Source organism: Boeremia exigua, assembly GCF_020726555.1.
Source record: "Boeremia exigua strain MPI-SDFR-AT-0100 chromosome Unknown C7974scaffold_10, whole genome shotgun sequence".
In the NCBI taxonomy this organism is placed as follows: domain Eukaryota; kingdom Fungi; phylum Ascomycota; class Dothideomycetes; order Pleosporales; family Didymellaceae; genus Boeremia; species Boeremia exigua.
Window position 1 is genome coordinate 309523 of NW_025763527.1, and position 20479 is coordinate 330001.

General features: G+C 59.6%; 8 protein-coding genes and 1 non-coding gene across 9 annotated transcripts; 4 read left to right on the forward strand and 5 right to left on the reverse strand.

The window, feature by feature from the left end:
• The first annotated feature begins 611 nt into the window (after positions 1-611).
• Positions 612-2810, forward strand: C7974DRAFT_400278 (kinase isozyme 4 mitochondrial precursor). The gene is made up of 5 exons (XM_046142484.1): positions 612-1039; positions 1084-1108; positions 1153-1349; positions 1394-2373; positions 2434-2810. Exons 1-5 carry the CDS (start codon positions 998-1000, stop codon positions 2495-2497), a joined length of 1308 nt encoding a protein of 435 aa, XP_045993810.1. The 5' UTR covers positions 612-997; the 3' UTR covers positions 2498-2810.
• A 1327-nt stretch (positions 2811-4137) lies between these two features.
• On the reverse strand, positions 4138-4995 carry C7974DRAFT_426806 (uncharacterized protein; the record flags this gene model as incomplete). The annotated part of the gene is made up of 1 exon (XM_046144534.1): positions 4138-4995. Exon 1 carries the CDS (start codon positions 4963-4965, stop codon positions 4138-4140), a length of 828 nt encoding a protein of 275 aa, XP_045993811.1. The 5' UTR covers positions 4966-4995.
• A 65-nt stretch (positions 4996-5060) lies between these two features.
• On the reverse strand, positions 5061-6765 carry C7974DRAFT_31658 (6-phosphofructo-2-kinase/fructose-2,6-biphosphatase 2). Its single transcript, XM_046138566.1, has 3 exons — positions 6462-6765; positions 5833-6419; positions 5061-5788 (listed from the first exon to the last, which is right to left on the reverse strand). Exons 1-3 carry the CDS (start codon positions 6631-6633, stop codon positions 5165-5167), a joined length of 1383 nt encoding a protein of 460 aa, XP_045993812.1. The 5' UTR covers positions 6634-6765; the 3' UTR covers positions 5061-5164.
• Positions 6766-7836: 1071 nt separating this feature from the next.
• On the reverse strand, positions 7837-10566 carry C7974DRAFT_317032 (histone deacetylation protein Rxt3-domain-containing protein; the record flags this gene model as incomplete). Its single annotated transcript, XM_046138581.1, has 2 exons — positions 7837-8764; positions 8810-10566. 2 exons carry the CDS (start codon positions 10564-10566, stop codon positions 7837-7839), a joined length of 2685 nt encoding a protein of 894 aa, XP_045993813.1.
• A 1012-nt stretch (positions 10567-11578) lies between these two features.
• On the forward strand, positions 11579-13479 carry C7974DRAFT_400290 (batten's disease protein Cln3). Its single transcript, XM_046142485.1, has 3 exons — positions 11579-11881; positions 12021-12759; positions 12810-13479. Exons 1-3 carry the CDS (start codon positions 11767-11769, stop codon positions 13315-13317), a joined length of 1362 nt encoding a protein of 453 aa, XP_045993814.1. The 5' UTR covers positions 11579-11766; the 3' UTR covers positions 13318-13479.
• Positions 13480-13618: 139 nt separating this feature from the next.
• Positions 13619-14882, forward strand: C7974DRAFT_400293 (ATP synthase delta subunit-domain-containing protein). Its single transcript, XM_046142486.1, has 3 exons — positions 13619-13837; positions 13946-14260; positions 14324-14882. The coding sequence occupies exons 1-3, from the start codon at positions 13673-13675 to the stop codon at positions 14528-14530; spliced, it is 687 nt and encodes a 228-aa protein (XP_045993815.1). The 5' UTR covers positions 13619-13672; the 3' UTR covers positions 14531-14882.
• A 2402-nt stretch (positions 14883-17284) lies between these two features.
• Positions 17285-17373, forward strand: C7974DRAFT_t95. Its single transcript has one exon. It is a non-coding gene; the product is annotated as a tRNA-Val (tRNA).
• On the reverse strand, positions 17294-19053 carry C7974DRAFT_400297 (uncharacterized protein). Its single transcript, XM_046142487.1, has 2 exons — positions 18883-19053; positions 17294-18831 (listed from the first exon to the last, which is right to left on the reverse strand). The coding sequence occupies exons 1-2, from the start codon at positions 18943-18945 to the stop codon at positions 17707-17709; spliced, it is 1188 nt and encodes a 395-aa protein (XP_045993816.1). The 5' UTR covers positions 18946-19053; the 3' UTR covers positions 17294-17706.
• Positions 19054-19605: 552 nt separating this feature from the next.
• C7974DRAFT_31716 (RNAse P Rpr2/Rpp21/SNM1 subunit domain-containing protein) lies at positions 19606-20474 on the reverse strand. The gene is made up of 2 exons (XM_046138587.1): positions 19749-20474; positions 19606-19701 (listed from the first exon to the last, which is right to left on the reverse strand). Exon 1 carries the CDS (start codon positions 20307-20309, stop codon positions 19773-19775), a length of 537 nt encoding a protein of 178 aa, XP_045993817.1. The 5' UTR covers positions 20310-20474; the 3' UTR covers positions 19606-19701; positions 19749-19772.
• Positions 20475-20479: the final 5 nt, after the last annotated feature.

Genomic DNA, 20479 nt, shown 5'->3' on the forward strand with positions numbered 1-20479 from the left:
AGACGGTTATGGTACACACTCACTTTGTTCTCGCGTTCACGCTGTTCGGTTGTGGCATGTATCAGAGCAGCGGCAGTAACGAGAATGAACATCTGTAGAACTGAAGTACAGTCTCTCTTCACTAAGGGAGGGCAGTGGAAAAGCAATATGGATTCGGCGGTGTGGGGGCGTTGAGATGGGGTTTGGTCAGATGGCTGCTTGGGGGTTGGGGGGTCTGTAATGCGCGTTTTCTTTATAGCTGCGGTATATTTGGGTTGCAAACAGCCAGGAACGATAAGTCGTGAGCATTTGGAGATAGCGACAATCGTCTGGAAGCTGTTGAGCTGATGGGTGCCCGTGATACTTTGCAATGGCTGCGCTGTTTGAAACTTTGAAACCATGAAACCACGAAACGCAATCACTACCTGCAGACGTAGAGATCGGACATCAGACATCACAGTCCTGACTATTGACGTCGCGATGCTGCACCGGCGCGCCAATCACAGCGCTCGGGGCCCGCCGGCTCCTGCCTCACGCGACCTCGGTGTTGTGGAAGCGTGCCGAGCGGAGGACTGGAGCTCGACCTCGGGCGCGTCTGTGGCTGGAGCGCAGCATTGCATGCAGGCGCTCGAGCGGGTGGTGCGCGGGCAATGCATGCAGGCGCTCGCCATTGAGCAGACGCGTGCTGCTCGACACTGACAGCGATTGACATCAGTCGCCTGTCATCGTGGGGTCCAGCTGTGGTCACATGTAAAGGTGATCTGTGGGGTGCCCGGACTCGATCCTAGTCAAGTCACTGGCCCCATCGCGATATCCACCCACGCCAATTGTCTCGTGCGCTCATACACGACGCTCGCTCTGCGGCATTGCTATTGCTACCGCTATCCATTGCTCGCGTGCACTGCTCCGGCTTGTCTCAGCGCTGTTGAGGCCATTGCGGGGAGACTGATCGACACACGTCGAGCGGAGACTTGGGCGACACCACAACCGACGGGCCCGGAAGGCCTCGCACGCCGCCATGTCGTGGAGACGGTCAGAGAAGCTGATGGAGACGATCAAGGTGCGTGGAGTGCGTCGCCCATGCTTCGCGGCTAACCGGCGCAGCACTACAGCAACTTCCCGGCGACGGGTGCGTCCCCCAGTTCCCCCATAGGCCCCGGCTGATGAGTGCAGGTGTGTCGCTGCGGCAGATGGTGCAGTTTGGCGAGAAGCCGTCGACCGGGACGCTGTTCCGCGCGTCGCAGTTCCTGTCCGAGGAGCTGCCCATCCGCCTGGCCCACCGCGTGCAGGAGCTGAACGACCTGCCGGACGGGCTCAACGAGATGCCGTCGATATGCCGCGTGCGCGACTGGTACGCGCAGTCGTTTGAGGTACGTGCGCCGTGTGTGTGTGCCGCGCCGACTGACCCGCCCAGGAACTCGTGCAGCTCGCCCGCCCGAACCTGTCCGCAGACGTCAAGGACCGCCTGCTCAAGCCCGCCAAGCGCACGCCGCCGCTGCTCAAGGCCACGCAGAACCCCAGCGTGCAGAAGGGCCAGTACCGCTCGGCCCCGGACAACGGCAACGGCAGCGCAAAGGACCACAAGGGCGCCACCTCCAGCCGCCGCTACTTTGCCGCGGCAGATGATGGCCAGGAGTGGCCGCCCGAGCTGAGCGCGTACAACACCAAGTTCGCCGACACGCTGGAGAAGATCAAGCGGCGGCACGACAGCGTCGTGACCACCGTCGCGCAGGGCATCCTCGAGTGGAAGCGCAAGCGGCAGCGCATGCAGATCGACCACAACATCCAGGCCTTCCTGGACCGCTTCTACATGTCGCGCATCGGCATCCGCATGCTGATCGGCCAGCACATCGCCCTGACCGACCAGCGCGCCCGCTCCGACCCCAGCTACGTCGGCATCATCTGCACCAAGACCAACGTGCGCGAGCTCGCCCAGGAAGCCATCGAGAACGCCCGCTTCGTGTGCGAGGACCACTACGGCCTGTTCGACGCCCCCAAGGTCCAGCTCGTGTGCAACAACGACATCAGCTTCATGTACGTGCCAGGGCACCTGTCGCACATGCTGTTCGAGACGCTGAAGAACTCGCTGCGCGCGGTTGTCGAGCGCCACGGCCAGGACAAGGACGACTTCCCCGTCACAAAGGTTATTGTGGCTGAGGGCAAGGAGGACATCACGATCAAGATCTCCGACGAGGGCGGCGGCATCCCCCGCTCTGCGATCCCCCTCGTCTGGACGTACATGTACACCACCGTCGACCAGACGCCGAGCCTGGACCCGGACTTTAACAAATCAGACTTCAAGGCCCCGATGGCGGGTTTCGGCTACGGCCTCCCCATTTCGCGCCTCTACGCGCGCTACTTTGGCGGCGACCTGAAGCTCATCAGCATGGAAGGGTGCGTCTGATCCTTAATCACCATTCTTTTTTCGTTTGAGACATACTAACACCCCGCCAGCTACGGCACAGACGTCTACCTGCACCTCAACCGGCTCTCCTCGTCCTCGGAGCCGCTCCAATAGCAACGACCCCCGCCCCGCGACCGCTGGACCACCAGCGAAATGATCCGCTCTGGTAACACCTCGGCTTCGGCGTCGCGGGGAAAAGCCGGCGCCAACAGCTTCCTCGCCCTCAAGGCCATGCGGCTCAAGCTCAGCGGCGTCGTCAGCAGGGAGGTCTCGGAGCGGCGGCAGGTCGGCGACGCGGAGGAGATGTTCGACGGCGCGGGCGGGCGCGGGCGGTGGTGGAGAGATGTCGGCATGGAGGAGGGCGTGTAGCGTGTACGATTGGGCGCGGGGATGGAGACTGTTGGAGCGCAGGCGGGGTGGTGTTGGAGAGTTGGGGGGCAAGAGAATAAGGGGGCAATGGAGGGGGCAAAGGAGGGGGGGGGGGGGGGGCAAAGGTAGCCTCGAGCACACATCCTCGAGGCCCCCAGACCCGCGCATCGCAGGTGCAGGTGCAGGTGCAAGTGTACAAGAAAGCGCCAGGCTCCGGTTCCGGGCCGCGCGCAGGCGTTCGCCGTGTTTGAATACGATAGAGAGATAGCAGCACCGACGGAGCTACGCTCGTTTTCCACTTCACTTTTCTCCTATGCCTTGTGCGGTGTGCGGCGTGCGGCGTGCTGTGTTCATCCCCGACATGTGTGGTATTCGCGTTCGCGTTCTCACAACCCCTCTTGCTCTACAAACCCAGACTCTGGCTTTTGAGACTGCGCAGGTATTCTCTGCAACAGCACACCACGCAACCAGCGCCCCCAGAGAGCCGAGCACGCGTGCTTCACACTCTCACGTCGCTGGAGTGGCTACGTGATGGGAATGATGCGGGATATGTGCTTGGCCCTGGGCCCGTGGATCGGGGGGGGGGGGGGGGGGGGCTGTAGAGGGTACGCAGGGTGTGGGGGGAAAAGAGTGTACTGTATGGAGATGGAGTGTATAGAGATAGAGTGTGTGGAGTGTATGGAGATGGAGTGTATAGAGTTCATGGAGTGTACAGAGTGTATACACGGTGTACATGCATAATATGATATAAGTCTGTATCACGCATCGCTGTCAGCGCGTTCCTCTTCTTGAAGAAGCAACACGACAGACGGGTTTCGACGACGAGCTTGCGGGCTGGGGGTCTGGGTGTCTGTGTCTGGGTTGGACTTGTTTTGTGCGTCTGTGTAGCTAGATTGTGGTACCTAGCTACGGTAACTAGAGCATGATACCTAGTGTGCAGCACCTAGACTGCCTCCTGGTTGCCTTTCATTTGCCTTTTGTATTTATCTCGTACCACCTAGGCTGCAGTCCCGGGAGTAGAGTGTCTGGCTCGCGGTGTGGGGTGTTGTGTGCTGTGCTGTGAGCTGTGCTTCAGAAAGCTTTATACGCTTGTGAGTGCCAGGCATTCTCTTCTTCCTCCTCCTCCTCTTCTTCTTCTTCTCAGTCCATTGCTCCTTAAACTGCTCTTATACACCATAGTGCACTACACTGCATCGTACCTTCTATGCCATGCCATGACATACTACTACTACGCCGCAGCGCACCATAGCACCGCGCCTTATTATAGAAACCAAATGCAATTACTATGCCGGGGTATACTGCTGTACATCATTATATCGTATCAAACCACACCTCACCACATCGACCCGCGCCATCGCACCATCCCATCCCCACGTCCAAGTCCCTCACTCCCCGCCATCCCCCTCCTCCCCCCCTCCATCCATCCCCCTGGTAGCCCCCCTCCCCTTCCCCCTCCCCTTCCCCTTCCCCCGCCGCCTATCCAAATCAACATCCCACTCCTCCCCCCACACCCGCTCCCTCCCCCATCCCCCGCCATCACACCCCAGCACAACCCCCTCACACCACCTGCGCGTCTGCGCGACGCTCTCGCCCCGCGCCGCCGCGTACCAAATCAGCATCTCCGTGGAGTCCAGGATCGCGGCTGCTTCATGCCTGTTCTGGCGTGTTTGGAAGTCTGTGGCGGCTTTTTCGGCGGTGGAGCGCGCGTGCGTGTGCAGGAGGGCGGTGCGTTGGGCGTGCTGCGCTGCCTGCTGCTGCGCTTGCTGCGCGTGCGGCAAGGGGAGGTGGGTGGTGGGTGCTGTGGCGCTTGATGGGCTGTTGTGGGGGGTGTTCTGGAACGGCTTGCCCCTCGCCTGCGCACTGCGCTGGGCTGGTGTGAAAGACGCGGTCGCAGACGCAGACGCGGACGCGGACGCGGAAGTGGATGCGGTTGCCGCGGGCTGGGGGCGCGGGCGCGGGGGCGTGTTTGTGCTTGAATGCGTGTGTGTATTCGAATTCGCGTTTATGCTTGAATGCGAGGCTAGATGTGCATTCGCGTTTGCGGGTGTATTCGTGTTTGCGTTTGCAGACGCGTTTGTATTCGAAGCTGTGCCTGGACTGGGAGGATGCGCGGTGCTCGGCGCGTGGCCCTGCTGCGCGGGGACGGGCGGCGCGGTGTTCACGGACGAGGTGTCTGCTTGCGAGGGGAACGGGGCCGCGGGGTAGGGCGGCATTATGAGGTGAGGTGCAGCGTGGTCGAGCGGTGATGGTGGTGCGGACATGCTCGGCGGGGAAGTGGACGCGTCACGTCGTGTCACACAAGACAGGTCAATGCATTGGGAAGTGTATGGATGCCAGAACGCTAGACTATCGGCCTCTATCCTGCCATACCTCCATCGTCGGGCCCGGTCAAACTGTGCCTAGGGAGCGTCATCATGCGTGTTCCGCTGCCTGCTGGTGCTCAGCCTTACTGCCCTTTCCCCTCCACGTGCTGACCGCGGGGATGTCGGCCTTCAGCCTCTCCTCCTGCGTCGAGTATGCCTTGGGCGTGAGCTTGATGAGCGTGTGCAGCGGCACCTCCATCCACGGGCTCTGCTCCTGCGGCACGTTCATGAAGTACGCGTATATGCATCGCAGGATCGCCTGGTGTGTGACGATCAAGATGTTCTCGCTGCGCTCCAGCTCCATGATGATGGGCTCGAGGCGGATCACCACGTCTCGATACGACTCGCCGCCGAGGTAGCGGTAGTTGTACTTGTCCTCGTCGCGCGAGGCAAAGTCCTCGGGGTATTTCTGCTCAATCTGCGCGTACGTGAGGCCGTCGCACACGCCCGAGTCGAGCTCGTCGAGCGCTTTCCACTCGAGCTTCTCGAACGGCAGGAATCGCGCCGTTTGGATCGTGCGTTTTAATGTCGACGTCCAGACTGTCAGCTTGCGCCCGTCGCCGACCGACTGCGCGACCAGCCCGGGCAGCGCGTGCGCATATGCGTCGCCGCGCTCCGAGATGTCTGCGTCGCCGCCAATCTGGCCCGTCAGGTTGAACTCGGACTCGCCGTGCTGCGACAGTTAGCGCCTGCCTTGAATCACATCAACCAACTTACACGTGATAACCAGATCGACCGCGGCTTGATGTGCAGGTTCATCAGGTAGTAGACGACGCGGCTCTGGAGGTAGTCCTGGATCTGGTTGATGATGACCTGCTTGCCCACATCGATCAGCTTGACGTAGGTGAGATCGCGCTCGTCCTCGTCAATCGTCTCGTACACCTTCTCGTAGTTGCGGATGCGGTTGCGGAAGTCGGCTGCAGCAACCTCGGGGTCCTGGCCGACGTAGTCGGGCGACGTGGTCTTGACTTCGAGGATGTTGCTCATGATGAGGTCCTCGTCGTCGCATTTCGACTCGACAAACAGCGTCTCGATGTTCTCGGCCTGGCAGCGCTCCTGTATCCACCGGCGGCGGCTCTTGGTCGAGTTGGTCGCATCCAGAATCGCAATCAGGCCCCTGCCCTCCGCGAACCACTTGCACATGTCGTTGACGGCGGCCTCGGCCGCAGCCTTCCGCAGCCGCTCGCCCTCGGGGTTCGACTGGTCGAAGAACTCGGCGGAGGGGTTCGGCGTCGCCGTCCGACGGTACTGCCCCACGTTGAAGGTTTTCGATTTGATAGACAGCCAGTGCAGATATCGAACAACTGCCTAGTTAGCCAGGCCAAGCGGAGCGGCGCAGCACTCACCCTTTTGTGCAATCAGACTCTTGCCGCGCGCGGGCAAGCCCACCATGACGACGCATATCCGCGTGTCCTCGGCCTGCACACCGGTACCGTTAGTTCTTCTGAGCGGTTTTATGAGTTCGCCTGCAGGCACGGCGCGCATATTTGGCGCATAGTAGCCATTGGATCCCGTCATAATGTGCAGTGAGACCAGCTCCTGAGTGACCGGACAGACTAAGCAGTGCTGAAGTGTGAATATTAAAAATGGTCGGAATCTCGCCGGCGGACTTCCGAGGTGCGGCGTGAAATGCGGTATTAACCAAGTTCGAAAACAATGCAGGTGCAGGCGGTCAGGGTGTCCGGGGTACGAGCAGAGGCGATTGTGGAAGCGGCAGTTGTGGGGGTCGTTGCAGAGGCGCGAAGTCGGCTCGGCACTCGAGTAGCGAAGGAGAGGAAGCTTGATGGCCGACAGTTCCCCGCATTTAGAACGGCCATCTTCTCTTTTCACAAGCGTCAAGCGTTCGGCCTGCGGCTCCGTGCTAAAAGCTCGGTGGAGCAGTCGCGACACGCGATCCTCATTCGACGACAAGCGTTGGCCAGCACGCCGCTCCCCTGGCCGACGACAACGCAGTCCTCATCCGTGCCCCAAACACTGCCTTCAACCTGCGCAGCTACAGTGCAGTTTGGTGCTTCAGCTGGTCGTGTGCGTGCTGCACTCTGTCCAGTATGACGACACTTGGTGCTGGGAGCGGAGCCATTTTAAGCCGCCGAATGCCGGAACAAAGTCGACCTCCGTGTGTTGTCGTCCAGACTCGGCGAAAAGGCCACGAGCATCATGACCGCTGCAGAGAAAAATGAACCAACTCACCGTCGAGATAGAATAGGTCCTAGCGTGACCCATTGTCGTAAAGCACTGTGCAAGTGGCGCTGCTGCTGGTGGTTGTTGGTGGGGCAGCGCGAGCCTTGTGGTGACGAGCAGATTGTAGAAAGTTCTTCCGACAGGTGAAAGTCTGCGATTGAAGGACAGGGAATCGGACAGACAAGACACTCTTTCCGCTCTCGGACGCGCCTGCTGTCCTGGGATATCCAGCTACCTTATCACGACGCGGCAGAAGCCCAACACACCGCTATCTCTGATGCAATCGCTGTGACAATCGCTGCCACGTGCGTGGCATGTCCGCGGATATGGTGTGTTCCCGTCATTGAATTTCTCATGTCAAACATTAGATTGCTCGTATAGCTCTACCAGATATCCATACATGCGAAGCCTTGCAGGCCCTAAAACTACGGGTATATAGCAATGCTCAAACGCGTCCTGGTGGTACAATTCGACGATGCACGAAAACAGACGCTCATGCAATGTATCCAAACGGCCGTTGCAAATTGTGGAAACAGTACATCAGGCATGCAGCTTCGCCATGCCGTTCGCCGTGTGTAGCTTTTCCCCGCCGTTCATGAGGGCGAGAAGAGTCGCGCTTGCGTCGAGTCGGCGCCTCAGAGCCGCTGCTGTTCGCTCCTGTCCGCGGCTGCCAATGCCCTCCTCGACCCATCTGATTTTGTTAATCATGAAGCTCAAGCCGTCGTGTGTTTTGCTGTGCCGGCTCGCGATGCCGTATTCGACGGAGCCAGTGTACTCCTGCAGCTGCGGCAGGATCAGGATCTCGATCTGGAGATCCATATCTGCAGGGGGCGTCACAGGAGCCGTTGGGATCTTGTTGAGCGTGTCCTCGGCATCGCTTGGGTCGTTGGCCGCTGTGATGCGTGGGTCGAGCATGCCAACGTCGACAGTATCGTCCCATTCTCCGCGAATCCAACCGGAGTGTATGGCGGCAGCGATGGGATCTGAGTCGTCGCGATAGACACGCGCGCCCCACAGATGCCGCTCGAGGACAACATGCTGCCTCTGTCGGGGTTTTAGATAGAACCGCGGCACCCTGATGGTGAAGGTGCAGTTGATAGGATTCACCTCGAAGCGAGGCAGGCGGTTGGGCTTGGAGGCATATCCAAATTGATCATCCAATGATGAATTCGGCCTGGGCAGCTCCGTGGTGGCTTCGTAGACCTGTGATCCAAGATGCCTGCGGGGGAGCTTGGCAGCTTCCTCAAGCACGGCTTGGACATCGTGGACCTTGGGAGACAACTTCGTAGCCAGAGGCATTGCACGGGGGGTGTGATGGTGGTGGTGGTGATGGGGTGTGCCCTGTATGTGGTGATGGTGATGCACAGGCTGCGAGGGACCGCTGCGAGGCACGCTCGATTGTCGTCCGTTTATAGCAGTCGGAGGTGCTGATGTTGGATCGTCATGGTGGTGATGGTGGTGGTGGTGACTGGATTGGTTAGTGCTGGAATAAATATGGCGGGTGAAAACTTACTGATGATGTTGCGCGTGATGGTGATGGTGATTGGGAGGATGCGCGTGCTTGTTGCGTTTGGCACCTCGCACACCTGTCGGCGTTCCTCTCCCATCATTGCTATCATCGTCGAAGACGTTGCTTTCGTCTTTCACCCTCTTCGGCTTCCTTCCCTGCTGCGAACTGATCCTCCTCATCATCTCGCCAGGCTCCTGTCCATCTTGTCCAAGCTGGGGCAACGGGCTTCCACGCAGCGGAGTGGATGATCCCAATCCACCGAGACCCGAGAACATGCGTCCAAACTCGCTCTTGATGCCAGGGTCTTTGCCCGTCATGAAGGGCGGTGCTTGAGCACCCTGCACAGCTTGAGGCAGGGGAGAAGCGCGGCCTGTTCTCCTGCTCTCTTCCAGACCCAGACCGATGTGCGACTTGGAGTGCTGCATTGGCTCTCCGTACATGGATCGGCCTGGGTATGCACTTCCCCCAGAGAAGGAACGAGTGAGTGGCTCTGTTTGGTACCGCTCCTTGGAATTTGGATCAGAGGTAGGTGGCGCGTGGTACTGCTCAACTACGCGATTGTTCAACTGATCGATGCTTCGTCTTGGTGCCATCTCGCTCAGCGTCGAAGGGCCGTACCGTGGAGGACCTGGCACAGAAGGCGGATAGGAACCGTAGTTGCGATACAGCGCGGGAGGTGCTTCTCGGTGAGGCTCCGCAGGTTCGCGTGGAGGCTCGGAAGTCGCTGGCGACCGCCAGAGAGAGCGCGATGGCTCGTTCGATCCAGCAGTGCCATGTTGTTCCTGCGGGGGATTGAAGGCTGAGTGAGAGACAGGATGCACGGTGACGGGTCGGTTCCTGTCTGCCGCAGCGTGACCAATACCTCGCAAAAGCTCGGCGGGATCAGGTCTCGATTGCTCTCCCAGCGTCCGGCGTCGCTCTTCTGGCTGCCCGTAAGCACCACGGCGGCCTGGTAGTGTCTCGTTCGACGACACTCGTTCTCGTTCGCCTGGGCCGGCGGGTGCACTGGGCTGGCTGTTCGGACGCGGCGGTATGTTTCCTGGGGGCTGTCGGCTATCGCGAGCGAGCAGGTCGTTTGGCAAGGGCCCGAAGAGACGCTGTGATGGAAACGCCGAAGACTTGTAGCCTTGATGCGAAGGCGGGAGAGACTGCCGGCCTAGGTTGGGCGAGCTGTGGGTGCTGTACGGTCGAGTCGGTGGCGAGCCGGCAGAGTAGCTGTGGCCCTCGGATGCTCTCGGTGTGCTGGTGCCCGGCGTTGACCTATCTGGGGATGGCTGACGACGGAAGGGCGCAAAGTCTGAGCGCATTCCAGATGGAAAAGCTCGTCGGGGCGAGGGCGGCTGCATGCTGTGGGTGTTGGGCTGCGATGCATGGGCGGATGGCGATGGCTGCGAGTGCGAGGCCTGGGCAGAAGCACCTGCATCAGCTCCACCGATGATGGACGAGATGGACATGCTGCTGCCCGGGCGGTGCGCCTGGCCGAGACCAGGAAGCTCTCTGGCGGGGCCGAAGTTGGACGCGTAGGCAGGCCGCTGCGGTTGCGTCTGCTGCTGTGGGGGCGATGCGGGCGGCGGCATCTGTCGTGGGAAGGATGGCGGATCGTGGGAAGGTGCTGGGCGGAGATCAGCATGAAACGAACTTTGGTGCAAACGCGGGGCGTTAGTTTGAGCGGCGAGTGGGGGCGTACCGTTTAACGAGCGGCGGCGCGACCCATCAAAGGCGTAGGGCGACGGGCCTGAGGGCGTGCTGGAGGCACTCATGGACGGCTGTTGTGCCGGAGCAGACTGAGGATTGTTCTGAGCTCCATAGGACAAGCTCCCGTGATTGCGCACTAGACATGATCAGCCCGTCAATTCCCAGAAGAGGCTAGCAGGTGCATAGGGCAGCTTTGGCGAGCCAACAGTGCGGAGAGGCCTCAGGACTGCGCAACCGTCGCAGCGTCGAAATGCCGGCCGCGACAGCCAACGCGTGCAAGGGCAGCGCATCTCTGCCATGTCTCTGCCATGTCTCTGCGCGCCCCCAGCCATGCGAGCTGTGCCACGGCGTCCGACAGCACCCAGCAGCGAGCGACTGTCCCAGCGGCGAGGCGCCAGCTGCCCTTGCAGCCCGGTGTGATGCGTACCTGTGTGTGCCCAGTCGCCGCTCCGCTCGGCAGACGATCCCTCCAGCGCGCCGTGGCTGCGCTGGCGTGCGTGGTGCGAGGCGTGCGGGAGGAACGGGTCGCGTCTCGCGGCGGCGTACGGGTCGGTCGAGGTCGCGAACGGAACGTGCAGCGGCTGCTGGGCCTGCTGGGCCTGCTGGGCCTGCTGCGGGCGGGTCGACGGCGGGTAGCTGGCGTACGCGGTCGCCGTGTGCGTCTGGGGGCGTTCGGGCGGACGCGTGAACGGCGGCGCAGGCGGGCGGGTGTCCATGGTGCTGGCAGCCAGCCGGGCGCATCCAGCAGTCAAGCACGCAGAAGCACGCAACAAGGAGCGCGGACGCAGACGCAGACTCAAACGCAGACGCGGACAGCCTCAGGGCGGCAGAGGGCAGCAGCCGGGCGCGAGTGTGGGTGCGGTGCAGACACGCCCGAGGAGACGGTGAGCCACAGCGCACAGGATGCAAGAAGCAAAGCATACCATGGCGCGGAAGGTAAGCCAACGCCGCGATCCGCTAGTGATCCCTGTCGCCCCGCAACACGCAGTTTTGGAGACGGCCTTGCAGCGCGTTTACGTGATGGGCCTGCAGCAGTGCGCCGAGTCCCAGCCAGCCGAGCAGAGCCTTGACGCCGACGCCGACCAGGAGCGCTGAGTGCCGTCTTGGGCGACGCGCACAGTGCCTGAGCCCCACTGGCCCCGACCACCGCCCACCGCCATTCGAGCGCCGATCGGTTCGAGGCGCCGCTTGCTGTGTCTCAGCGCACGTGCCCACCACCACCACTCAACGCCGTCATGACATGTCCGCGCGAGCTGTAGACCTCCATGCCGCTCCCCATGCCCGGCTCCCCAGCCGCTTCGTGGGCCGTCTACCGCGCGCGTCTGAGGGCTGTCTTCGACGGCGCCGACCCTAGAGTGTGTGCTGCCTTCTGGCTGTTTGGTGAGTAAGCCCGGGTAATCAGTTGGTCGGTAGGTCTGGTCTGCTTGATGTGCATGCTCGACCGTCTCGTGAGGCTCGCGTCCAGCACCACCGACGCAGCTTCACGCACACAGCTGCCGTGCATCACTAACCGCACCAGGACTCATCAACAATGTGCTCTACGTCATCATCCTCTCCGCCGCCCTCGATCTCGTCGGCGCCGACGTTCCCAAAGGCGTCGTCCTCCTCTGCGACGTGATTCCCTCGTTCCTCACCAAGCTCTGCGCCCCCTACTTCATCCACAAGATACCCTACAACGTGCGGATATGGGTCTTTGTAGCCTTGTCTGCGAGCGGCATGCTCATCATCGCCGTCACTCCCGCGCTGCAAGACTCGAGGACGATCGCCATCAAGATGTGTGGTGTCATGCTGGCGAGTTTGAGTAGTGGTGGTGGCGAGCTCAGCTTCCTGGGCCTGACACACTACTACGGCCACTTTGCCCTCGCAGCCTGGGGCTCTGGAACAGGCGGTGCAGGCCTGGTTGGAGCCGGCGCGTACGCCCTGGCGACGAACACGCTGCGCATTAGCCCCCGCACGAGCTTGCTGTTCTTCTCCTTCCTGCCTTTGATCATGCTTGCTAGCTTCTACTTTGTGCTCCCCCACGGGCCGTTGAAAGCTGGATCGAACAAGAGCCACGACTACGAAGCCATCGACAGCGACGATCAGCCAGACGCAGACGAGCCACTGGACCGCGAAAGGGAGCATGACGGGCTATTGGCGTCATCCGTCCACTCTGCATCCGGGCGAAGCTTCGCCCCGGTCAAAGAGGATGGCATCGCTGGAGCTCTGAAGAGCTTCCAGGCCAACCTAAACCGCGCTCGGGGCCTGTTCTTTCCATAGTAAGTATGACCGTCGAGTACAGACATGTATTGACTACTGACACCGCTAGCATGCTACCTCTTCTCCTCGTCTACATCGCTGAGTACACCATCAACCAGGGTGTAGCGCCGACCCTGTTGTTCCCGCTTGCCGACTCTCCCTTCACCGAGTACCGCTCCTTCTACAGCACCTACGCCGTCATCTACCAGGTTGGCGTCTTCATCTCGCGGTCGTCGACGCCATTCATACGTGTCCACCACCTGTATCTGCCTTCATTTCTGCAAATCGCCAACCTGATTCTCCTGACTCTCCACGCCATGTTCGACTTCATCCCGAGCTACTACGTTGTTTGTGTGGTGATCTTCTGGGAAGGCCTGCTCGGCGGGCTTGTGTATGTGAGCACGTTTGCCGAGATCACAGACAACGTCAAGAAGGAGGACAGAGAGTTCAGTCTCGGAGCCACCAGCGTGAGCGACTCTGCGGGCATCTGCATAGCCGGGTTCGTGAGCATGGGCGTTGAGGTTGGGCTGTGCAAGTGGCAGGTCGGCCAGGGCAGGAACTATTGCAAGTTGACGTAGAAGGCGGATAGCCGTCTTAACAGACAATTCGAGCTATTTCATCTCAACTATCTTGACCAGCTCTGTTCTTGGCAGCTTGTGCCGCAACGACGGCGAATTACGCAGACATAGTAAGACTCGATCAACGAAAAACACCAAACTTGAAACCAGGTGATGCCTTTATTTACTATTTCTTATAATATTGCGCAACTCTCAATCGCGGCGTGATGATGGTCATGAGCTCGGGCCAGGATGCTCGGCCACTGGATTCGGTTTAGGCCGGCTGGCAGAGCAGAATCTCAGGTCGACATCGCAACCGCAACGCCAAAGCCTCCGAAGCTCGCCCATCCCGCAACCCATCTCCCCTCCAACCGCCATGTCTGCCGCACGAGCCTTCAGCACCGCTCTCCGGGCTGGTGCCCCCCGCGCCCCCATTGCCGCCCGCTTCGCCCGCGGCTACGCCGCCGCCGCTCCCTCCAGCGCCGCAACCAAGCCCCCCGTTGCGCTCTTCGGCGTCGATGGAACATACGCCAGCGCTTTGGTACGCCTCCCGTGCCCCCAATTGGCCGCCCGCCGATGACCCCGCGATGCCACGGCGCCGCAATGGCTCGCAGCACACCCTCGACCCCGGCTAACAGCTCCGCTCCAGTACACCGCGGCCGCGAAGACCAACGCGCTCGACGGCACCGCCAAGTCGCTCGAGCAGCTCGCCACCATCTTCCAGAAGGACGCCAAGCTCGCCGAGATCCTGCGCGCTCCCACTCTGTCCGTGTCCGACAAGCAGCAGATCGTGGCCGAGCTGCAGAAGCACGTCGGTGCGGACAAGGACGGCATCGTCAAGAACCTGCTCGACACACTCGCCCAAAACAACAGGCTGGGCGTGCTCGAGGGCGTGGTCGAGAACTTCAGCGTCCTGATGGGCGCGCACCGCGGCGAGATCGAGCTCGTAGTCACCAGCGCGGCGGTACGTTGAACAGCCCCCCCAAAGCCCCAGACGCAGAACTCCCCTCGCTGACACCATCTGCAGGCGCTCGACAACAAGACGCTCTCCCGCCTCGAGGCCGCCATCTCCAAGTCGCAGTACGTCGCCCAGGGCCAGAAGCTCAAGGTCGTGTCCAAGGTCAACCCCGAGATCCGCGGCGGCCTGATTGTCGAGATTGGCGACCGCACCATCGACCTGTCCGTGTCCTCGAAGATGGCCAAGATGAACAAGCTGCTCAAGGATACTTTGTAAATAGCGCGGTTCTGGTATACCCAGCCGGCGACGCTCACCGAGAAGCGGCGTGGTAGGATTGTGTATTCTAGACGATGACGAGAGAGAAATGTAGTGGTGTTTTCCTCTGGATTGTGCGGGACCCGGGCGTGCGGCGTGTGGGGTGCGTGCTGTGCGTGGGCTGCTGAGCTTCTGCGAACCGTGTTTCTGGCGTGCTGCTAACATTTCCACATGCATCCAAGCATTGCATTTCTCTAACAATTACAGCATGTTTCTAACACATAGTGTACTTCTAACAAATCTACAGCATCCCCCTAGCGTTCTTCCAGCGTTCTTACAACATCCTCCAGCACACCCCCAGCTCCTCCCCCAGCTCCAGACAAATCCAAACAACCAACCTCTGAAGAAATGGCCTCACCAATCTCGCTGACCTACCTAATCTCATTTACCCCCCCCCCCCCCTCCCCCCTCTGCCATGGGCTAATCACACCACCCCCCGCGCCCGCAAACACCTTCTGCATACCCTCCAGCGCATCCCGCAGCAGCTCAAACAGCGGACGCGCCGCGCACCAGCGCCAGCGCCACCACCTGATCCACCACAGAAGCCTTGACAGCCGCTCGACGGTAGGGCTCCCCGACTCCGCGCCCGCAAAACACAGCTGTGGCTCGATCCAGTTGCGATGTCTGCAGTACAAACCGCAGCACCCTGCAAAGCTCTCCCAAACTATCGTCAGCAATCGCGAGATAACACAGACGAGGAACGAGAATACCGTCGCTGCTCTTCCAATACCCGAGCAAACCCCTGCGCTCTCCATCGTCTAGCCCATCGGGTCTCTGCTGAAAGGAAGTCTCGGCGTCGTTCTCGGTGCTGTGTGCGTCGGCGGATGGAGACCAGGTGCTGGCTGTAATGAGACCGCGCGAGTAGCTATCTGCGCGCCCGTTGGTATCCGCGCCCTGGTCTCGATCTCGGGTGCAGACCACCGGGGCGTGAATGGAGCGGAGCCCCAACATCCTCGTCTGTGTGAGCGGTACGCCCAACACCGGTCTGCTTCGCGACTGCATCGCGGCCAGACGTATCAAGGCCGGTTAGTATGGTGTTTTCGGGTTTTATCGATATGTCGCCGTGTATAAACCCTGCTCTGCTTGGTGGATAGCATGCAACCCAAAGGCAATGTCAATCGTTAAGTGCCGCTTGTCCACGGAACTGAACTCGTACTCCGGGTTTTGTGGACCATGGCCCGAGGACGCGTGTGAGCCCAACTCTACTGTCAGAGCCGGGATGCTGGAACCAGGTCTCCACCCGCTGAACAGGAGTTTCACCGGATTCTCATGTTTCGAAGTGCCGGGTGTGTGAAGGCTGCGATCGCGGGGGATGGTGGCGAAGAGGGCTCTCCCGGTCTCTCGATTTGAGTCACGCTTCTCTTAGTAGAGTTTGACCGCTGTGGTACTGTTGCGTGGGGGGATTTTTCGGTGGACTCGTCTGTAGTGTGCTTGACGACTTCGAACGGAAGGCCGCTACCCAGTGCGGACACCTCGCGGGTACCCCCTCGACTGACGACTCCGATCTTCGAGATGTGGGTGTTAGGTACATTGTATCTCCCGGAGGCCCGTAGGAAGCTCCAGGAGCCCGTACGCTTGAGGAATTTCTCGCTGGGTTCTGATGCTAGTGACGACAGTGGCAAAGGCTCTTTCTTTCTAGTGGAAGGCCGCTCAGATGTCTGTATGTCTGACCACGAATGATCCAATACGTTGAAACCGAGGCCACGTAGGCTAGGTGAAATGTGGGCTGGGGTTGTGTTCATTGGGAGCTACAGACTGGAGTGTCATCACTCCAGTCTGTAGCTCCCAATGATGTAAATGTAGATCGAAGTAAAGTGAGTTAGCAGCTGGCTTGACGTGCACGATGAGACTAAGTCGGTGGTTGCAAATACTCGTGAAAGTTGTCACACCCATAATAGACGAGAGATCAACACCAAGTAGCCGGTGTCGACGGAGAAAGTGGCACTGAACAGGATTACATGCAGAGCCCCGCCTCAACAGCAGGAGTTGGAAACCGATTGTCGAGAACCCATGGACATTAAAACGTCTCACGAACACCTCAACTTCCCACACACTTGTGTCTGAGAAGCTCACCCCTTGCAACACGGCAGTGTAGAGCTGCCATTAGTCTGCTTGGTGTCGCGACTGCATTCAAGCGCGCAATCGACACAGCAGCATTCATTAAATCATTTACCGATCCTCGCAATCTAGACTGTGGCTATGTCGCTCTCTGCCACCACGTCGAGCAGACGCAGTTGCGGCAACGGGGCGAGTTCTTCAATGTCGACCACGAGCCGCTCATGAGCAAAGCACACTGCACGACAAGCCCCAGATCAACGCGCTCGCCATACAGCATGTCAACGAGTTCGAGCGTCTGGATATAGAAGCCGAGAAGTCGGTACAGAAATACGACATCGGTGCGAGACTCTGCATGTACGGTGAAGAAGGCGAAGACGAGGTTTGGCTGGACACGCACGGGCAAAAGCAGCTTCGAGGAGGTTGTGGGCGGGCTCACCAGGCTGAACGAAATCCAGAACACCCCATGGAACCGATGACTGCAGACCAGGGCACTGAAAGGAGGTTTTCGCGCTCACGAAACCCTGGCCTGGCGGAGTGTGGTCGGTGATGTTGAGGCTGGACGTCGTGGAACGAGGCTAGCGGAAGCGAGTCTTACACACACTAAACACACTATAGTGATATATAGATATACTGAAATCACGAAACTTCATCAAATTGGGTTCGATGGTGTAGTTGGTTATCACGTCAGTCTAACATTCACCTGTTAGGTCCACTGAAGGTCTCCAGTTCAAGTCTGGGTCGAATCATCTTTTTTGCGCGTGTGTCAGTCTCGAGCCACACTCCCTTAGTCTCGCACGGGGGCTATTTTTGTGGGACGTTGCGCATCAAGTCAACAGTCTGGGTGCGCATTCGCCAAATTTTTGCGGCGCGGTGATGTGCAATAGTAGGGCTACGCATCGTATCCAGTTCAACGTGCTGTCATTACACTATCATGTCCCTCTATCGCACTCCCAGAGTGCGTCGTGAAGCGAAACAAGGAAACGTCCAAACGCCGCAGGTCATATGCCCGCCCTGCCGTAATGGTATCACCCGCAAAATGCCAAACGCCCTGAAATGCCCGTAATATACACCGCCGGAGCCTAGTCTGCGGGCTCGACACTCGCGCTCGCGCGGTCCTTGCCGCCCAGACTGAGCTTGATCTTCTTCTTGCGCGGCTCCTCGGCCTCGTCGGCGTCGCGCTCGCGCTTGCCCTCGCTGCGCTCGCTCGTCTCGCTGGCCTTGCGCTCGGCCTCGGGCCGGCTGGTTTTGAGCTTGACTTTGAGGCTGGCGGAGCCGGAGCCCTTTTCGCGGTCGGCTTTCTTGATGTAGGAGGATTTCTTCTTCTTTTTGCGCTCAGGAGTGTCGTCGGCGAGGTCATCGGCGTCGTCATCGGCTTGGGCAAATTTCTTCATCGGGCTGATGCCTTTGCCCTTGGTTTTGAGAGCAACTCCGTCGCCCTGGGAGCCGGGGTTGGGCGTGCCCATGCGGCTGCCGAGGGGCGTGTTGCCGAGTCCTGAGCCAGTGCCGTTTTGACCGACGAGTTTGGCCATGGCGTTGCGGCTTGATTGGCGCCCTGATATGCCAAGGCACTTCTCGAGATGCTGTGCGAATCGTGTGATGAGCAGCGAGCGCTTGCAGTTCGGGCAGGTGTGCCAGGGGATGTAGGAAGCGGGCTTGCCGCCTGTGTTGAGCTTGATCTCTTTGGCGTCGCCGGCCATCTCTGTGTCTTGCGAGCCCGGAGTGCCGACACTCTCCTTGTCGGCGTTCTTCTGCTGCTGCTTGATGAGCTCGCGCTCCTTCTTCGACTTGGCCATGTCGGTGGGGAACGGATTGCCGTAGACATCATGGCCTGAGCGCTGCACCCACGGATACAGCATGCAGTACTCCTTGGTCAGGTCGGGCGTCTGCATGCCCTTGCCCATGATCGGGTGCATCAGGCGCGGCAGCTTGCAGTGCGGACATATGATCTCCGGGGTCGTCTTGAGCGGGTTGCCTTTGAGCAGGACGCGGCCGTTCTCGTACTTCGCGGCGGACGTCTCAGCGATCGGTATCGAGGGCTGGCTGGTCGCGCCGGCTTTCAGCGACGCGGGCTCGAGGGCTGCGAGGGCGATGGACTCGGCTTGTGTGGCGGCCGACTGCATGCGAAGCAGCTTCTCGGCGCGGTGGCATGATAGCGCAGTCTGCAGGACAATGTTCGACAGCGTGTCCTCGAGGATGTCTTGAATCTGCGGTGGGCAGCTTAGCAAGGAGCTCATCCTGATAGTCTCTCAGCCTACCAGCGCTGGCAATGTGTCCGGGGGCAGGCCCGACGCAGAGTCTCCGGCTGCGTCCTCAGACATGCTGCTGGGTCGCAATGGCGATGTTGGCAGGGCAGCAGGCAGTCAGGGCGTGAAGCTCCGTCGATGGAACACTCCAGCGCGGGAGTGTTCCATCAAACCCCTGCTCCGGGGCGCCGTAGCGCGTCATCCCTGCAAGCGTGGAACCCCACAACGTCACTGCACGAAAGATATGTTCCAGGCTCAGCTCTGGCAGCCTTGCAACCATCACATCATATCACACGGACTCGACCGATGTGGTGTTCCTTCGGCTACCGGTTCTTGTACCAGATCACACAGGACTTGGCACCCATTCACAGATGTAATGGTCAAGCATTCTGGGATCTTGAGATTCATGTCACTCGACGAGTGTCAATGAAACTGAGTAATTACCCACCAACTACCTTGAGATTCGCATTCTCGCAGTCTAAGTGCATTCTCGAGTGCATCTCTTCCTCCCGTGGAGCGCTCGTCGTATGCCTAATATCTGTCGAAGAGCGAGCCACCACACCTGGAGATCGTTGTTCGGTGGGCGAAAGCTTGTGTAGTCCACGCTGGACCTGACAAGTCGAGGCTGTTCTCATTATGGATCCAGTTAGGCGACCTGTGATGCATCCTTCTCAAGCTAAAAGCTGGTAGTAGCTACTCATGACTTCGGAGAAGTTCGATCCATTTTCCAGCGAACCACAGGTGCTGGGTGGCCACAGTTGAAAGTTCGTGTTCAATAGGAGTCCACGCTTAATATCGGACATGAACTGAAAAGAGCTCACGTCTGGTAAGCTGTTTGGCTTCGTGAGATCGAACGCAGAAAGATCTCCAAAACGGACAACGGCGAATATGCAAGCATTGACTCATCCTGAACTAGGAGTATTCTCTGCGGCAGTTGGCACCGACGTTGTCGATTCGACACCTTCCATGTCGCTCGTCGCCGCAGTATCCAGAACCGCGAGCCGGTCCCTTTTCTTTGTCTGTCTTTTCGCGCCAACAGGCATCCTTCTCTTGCTACCGCAGCGCTTGCAATTGATGACCAGAACATCGGCCCATGGTTTGCGCTCACCCTTGCTCTCATTCACAATCGTCTGCGTTGCGGTGTGTCCAGGTATCAATATCGCGTTGCAACTCTTGCACATGGAGCGCTTCAAGTCAATAGATAGGCGGAGCTGAGCCTTCCTTGAGACCGTGTGGAGGTCGGAGCCGAGCTGGAGGGCAAGAGGTGATGGTGGTAGAGTTTGGTCTGTTCCTGAGGTGTTCACAGCTCCTTGACTACTCTCTTTGCTGGCAGTAGAGTGTAAAGTCAAGTAGGTGGCAGCCTGGTAGAGGAACGTGGTCCGCGCATGCAAGTGCTTATTCGGGATGCCCTTTGGCTTTGGAAGCTTGACCTTCGCCATGTCGCAGAAATTTGGCGGCGCAGCGAGGGTGATCCTGAGGAATAGCACTTGCACTAAGCCTTCTACCTCTGGTCAACAATAGTCAGTCTCTCGCCGTTATTGTAAGAGTCATGACATTGTTATTATTGACGTCGCGACGGCTTTGTGCTTGACGCCTGTGCACGGACGCT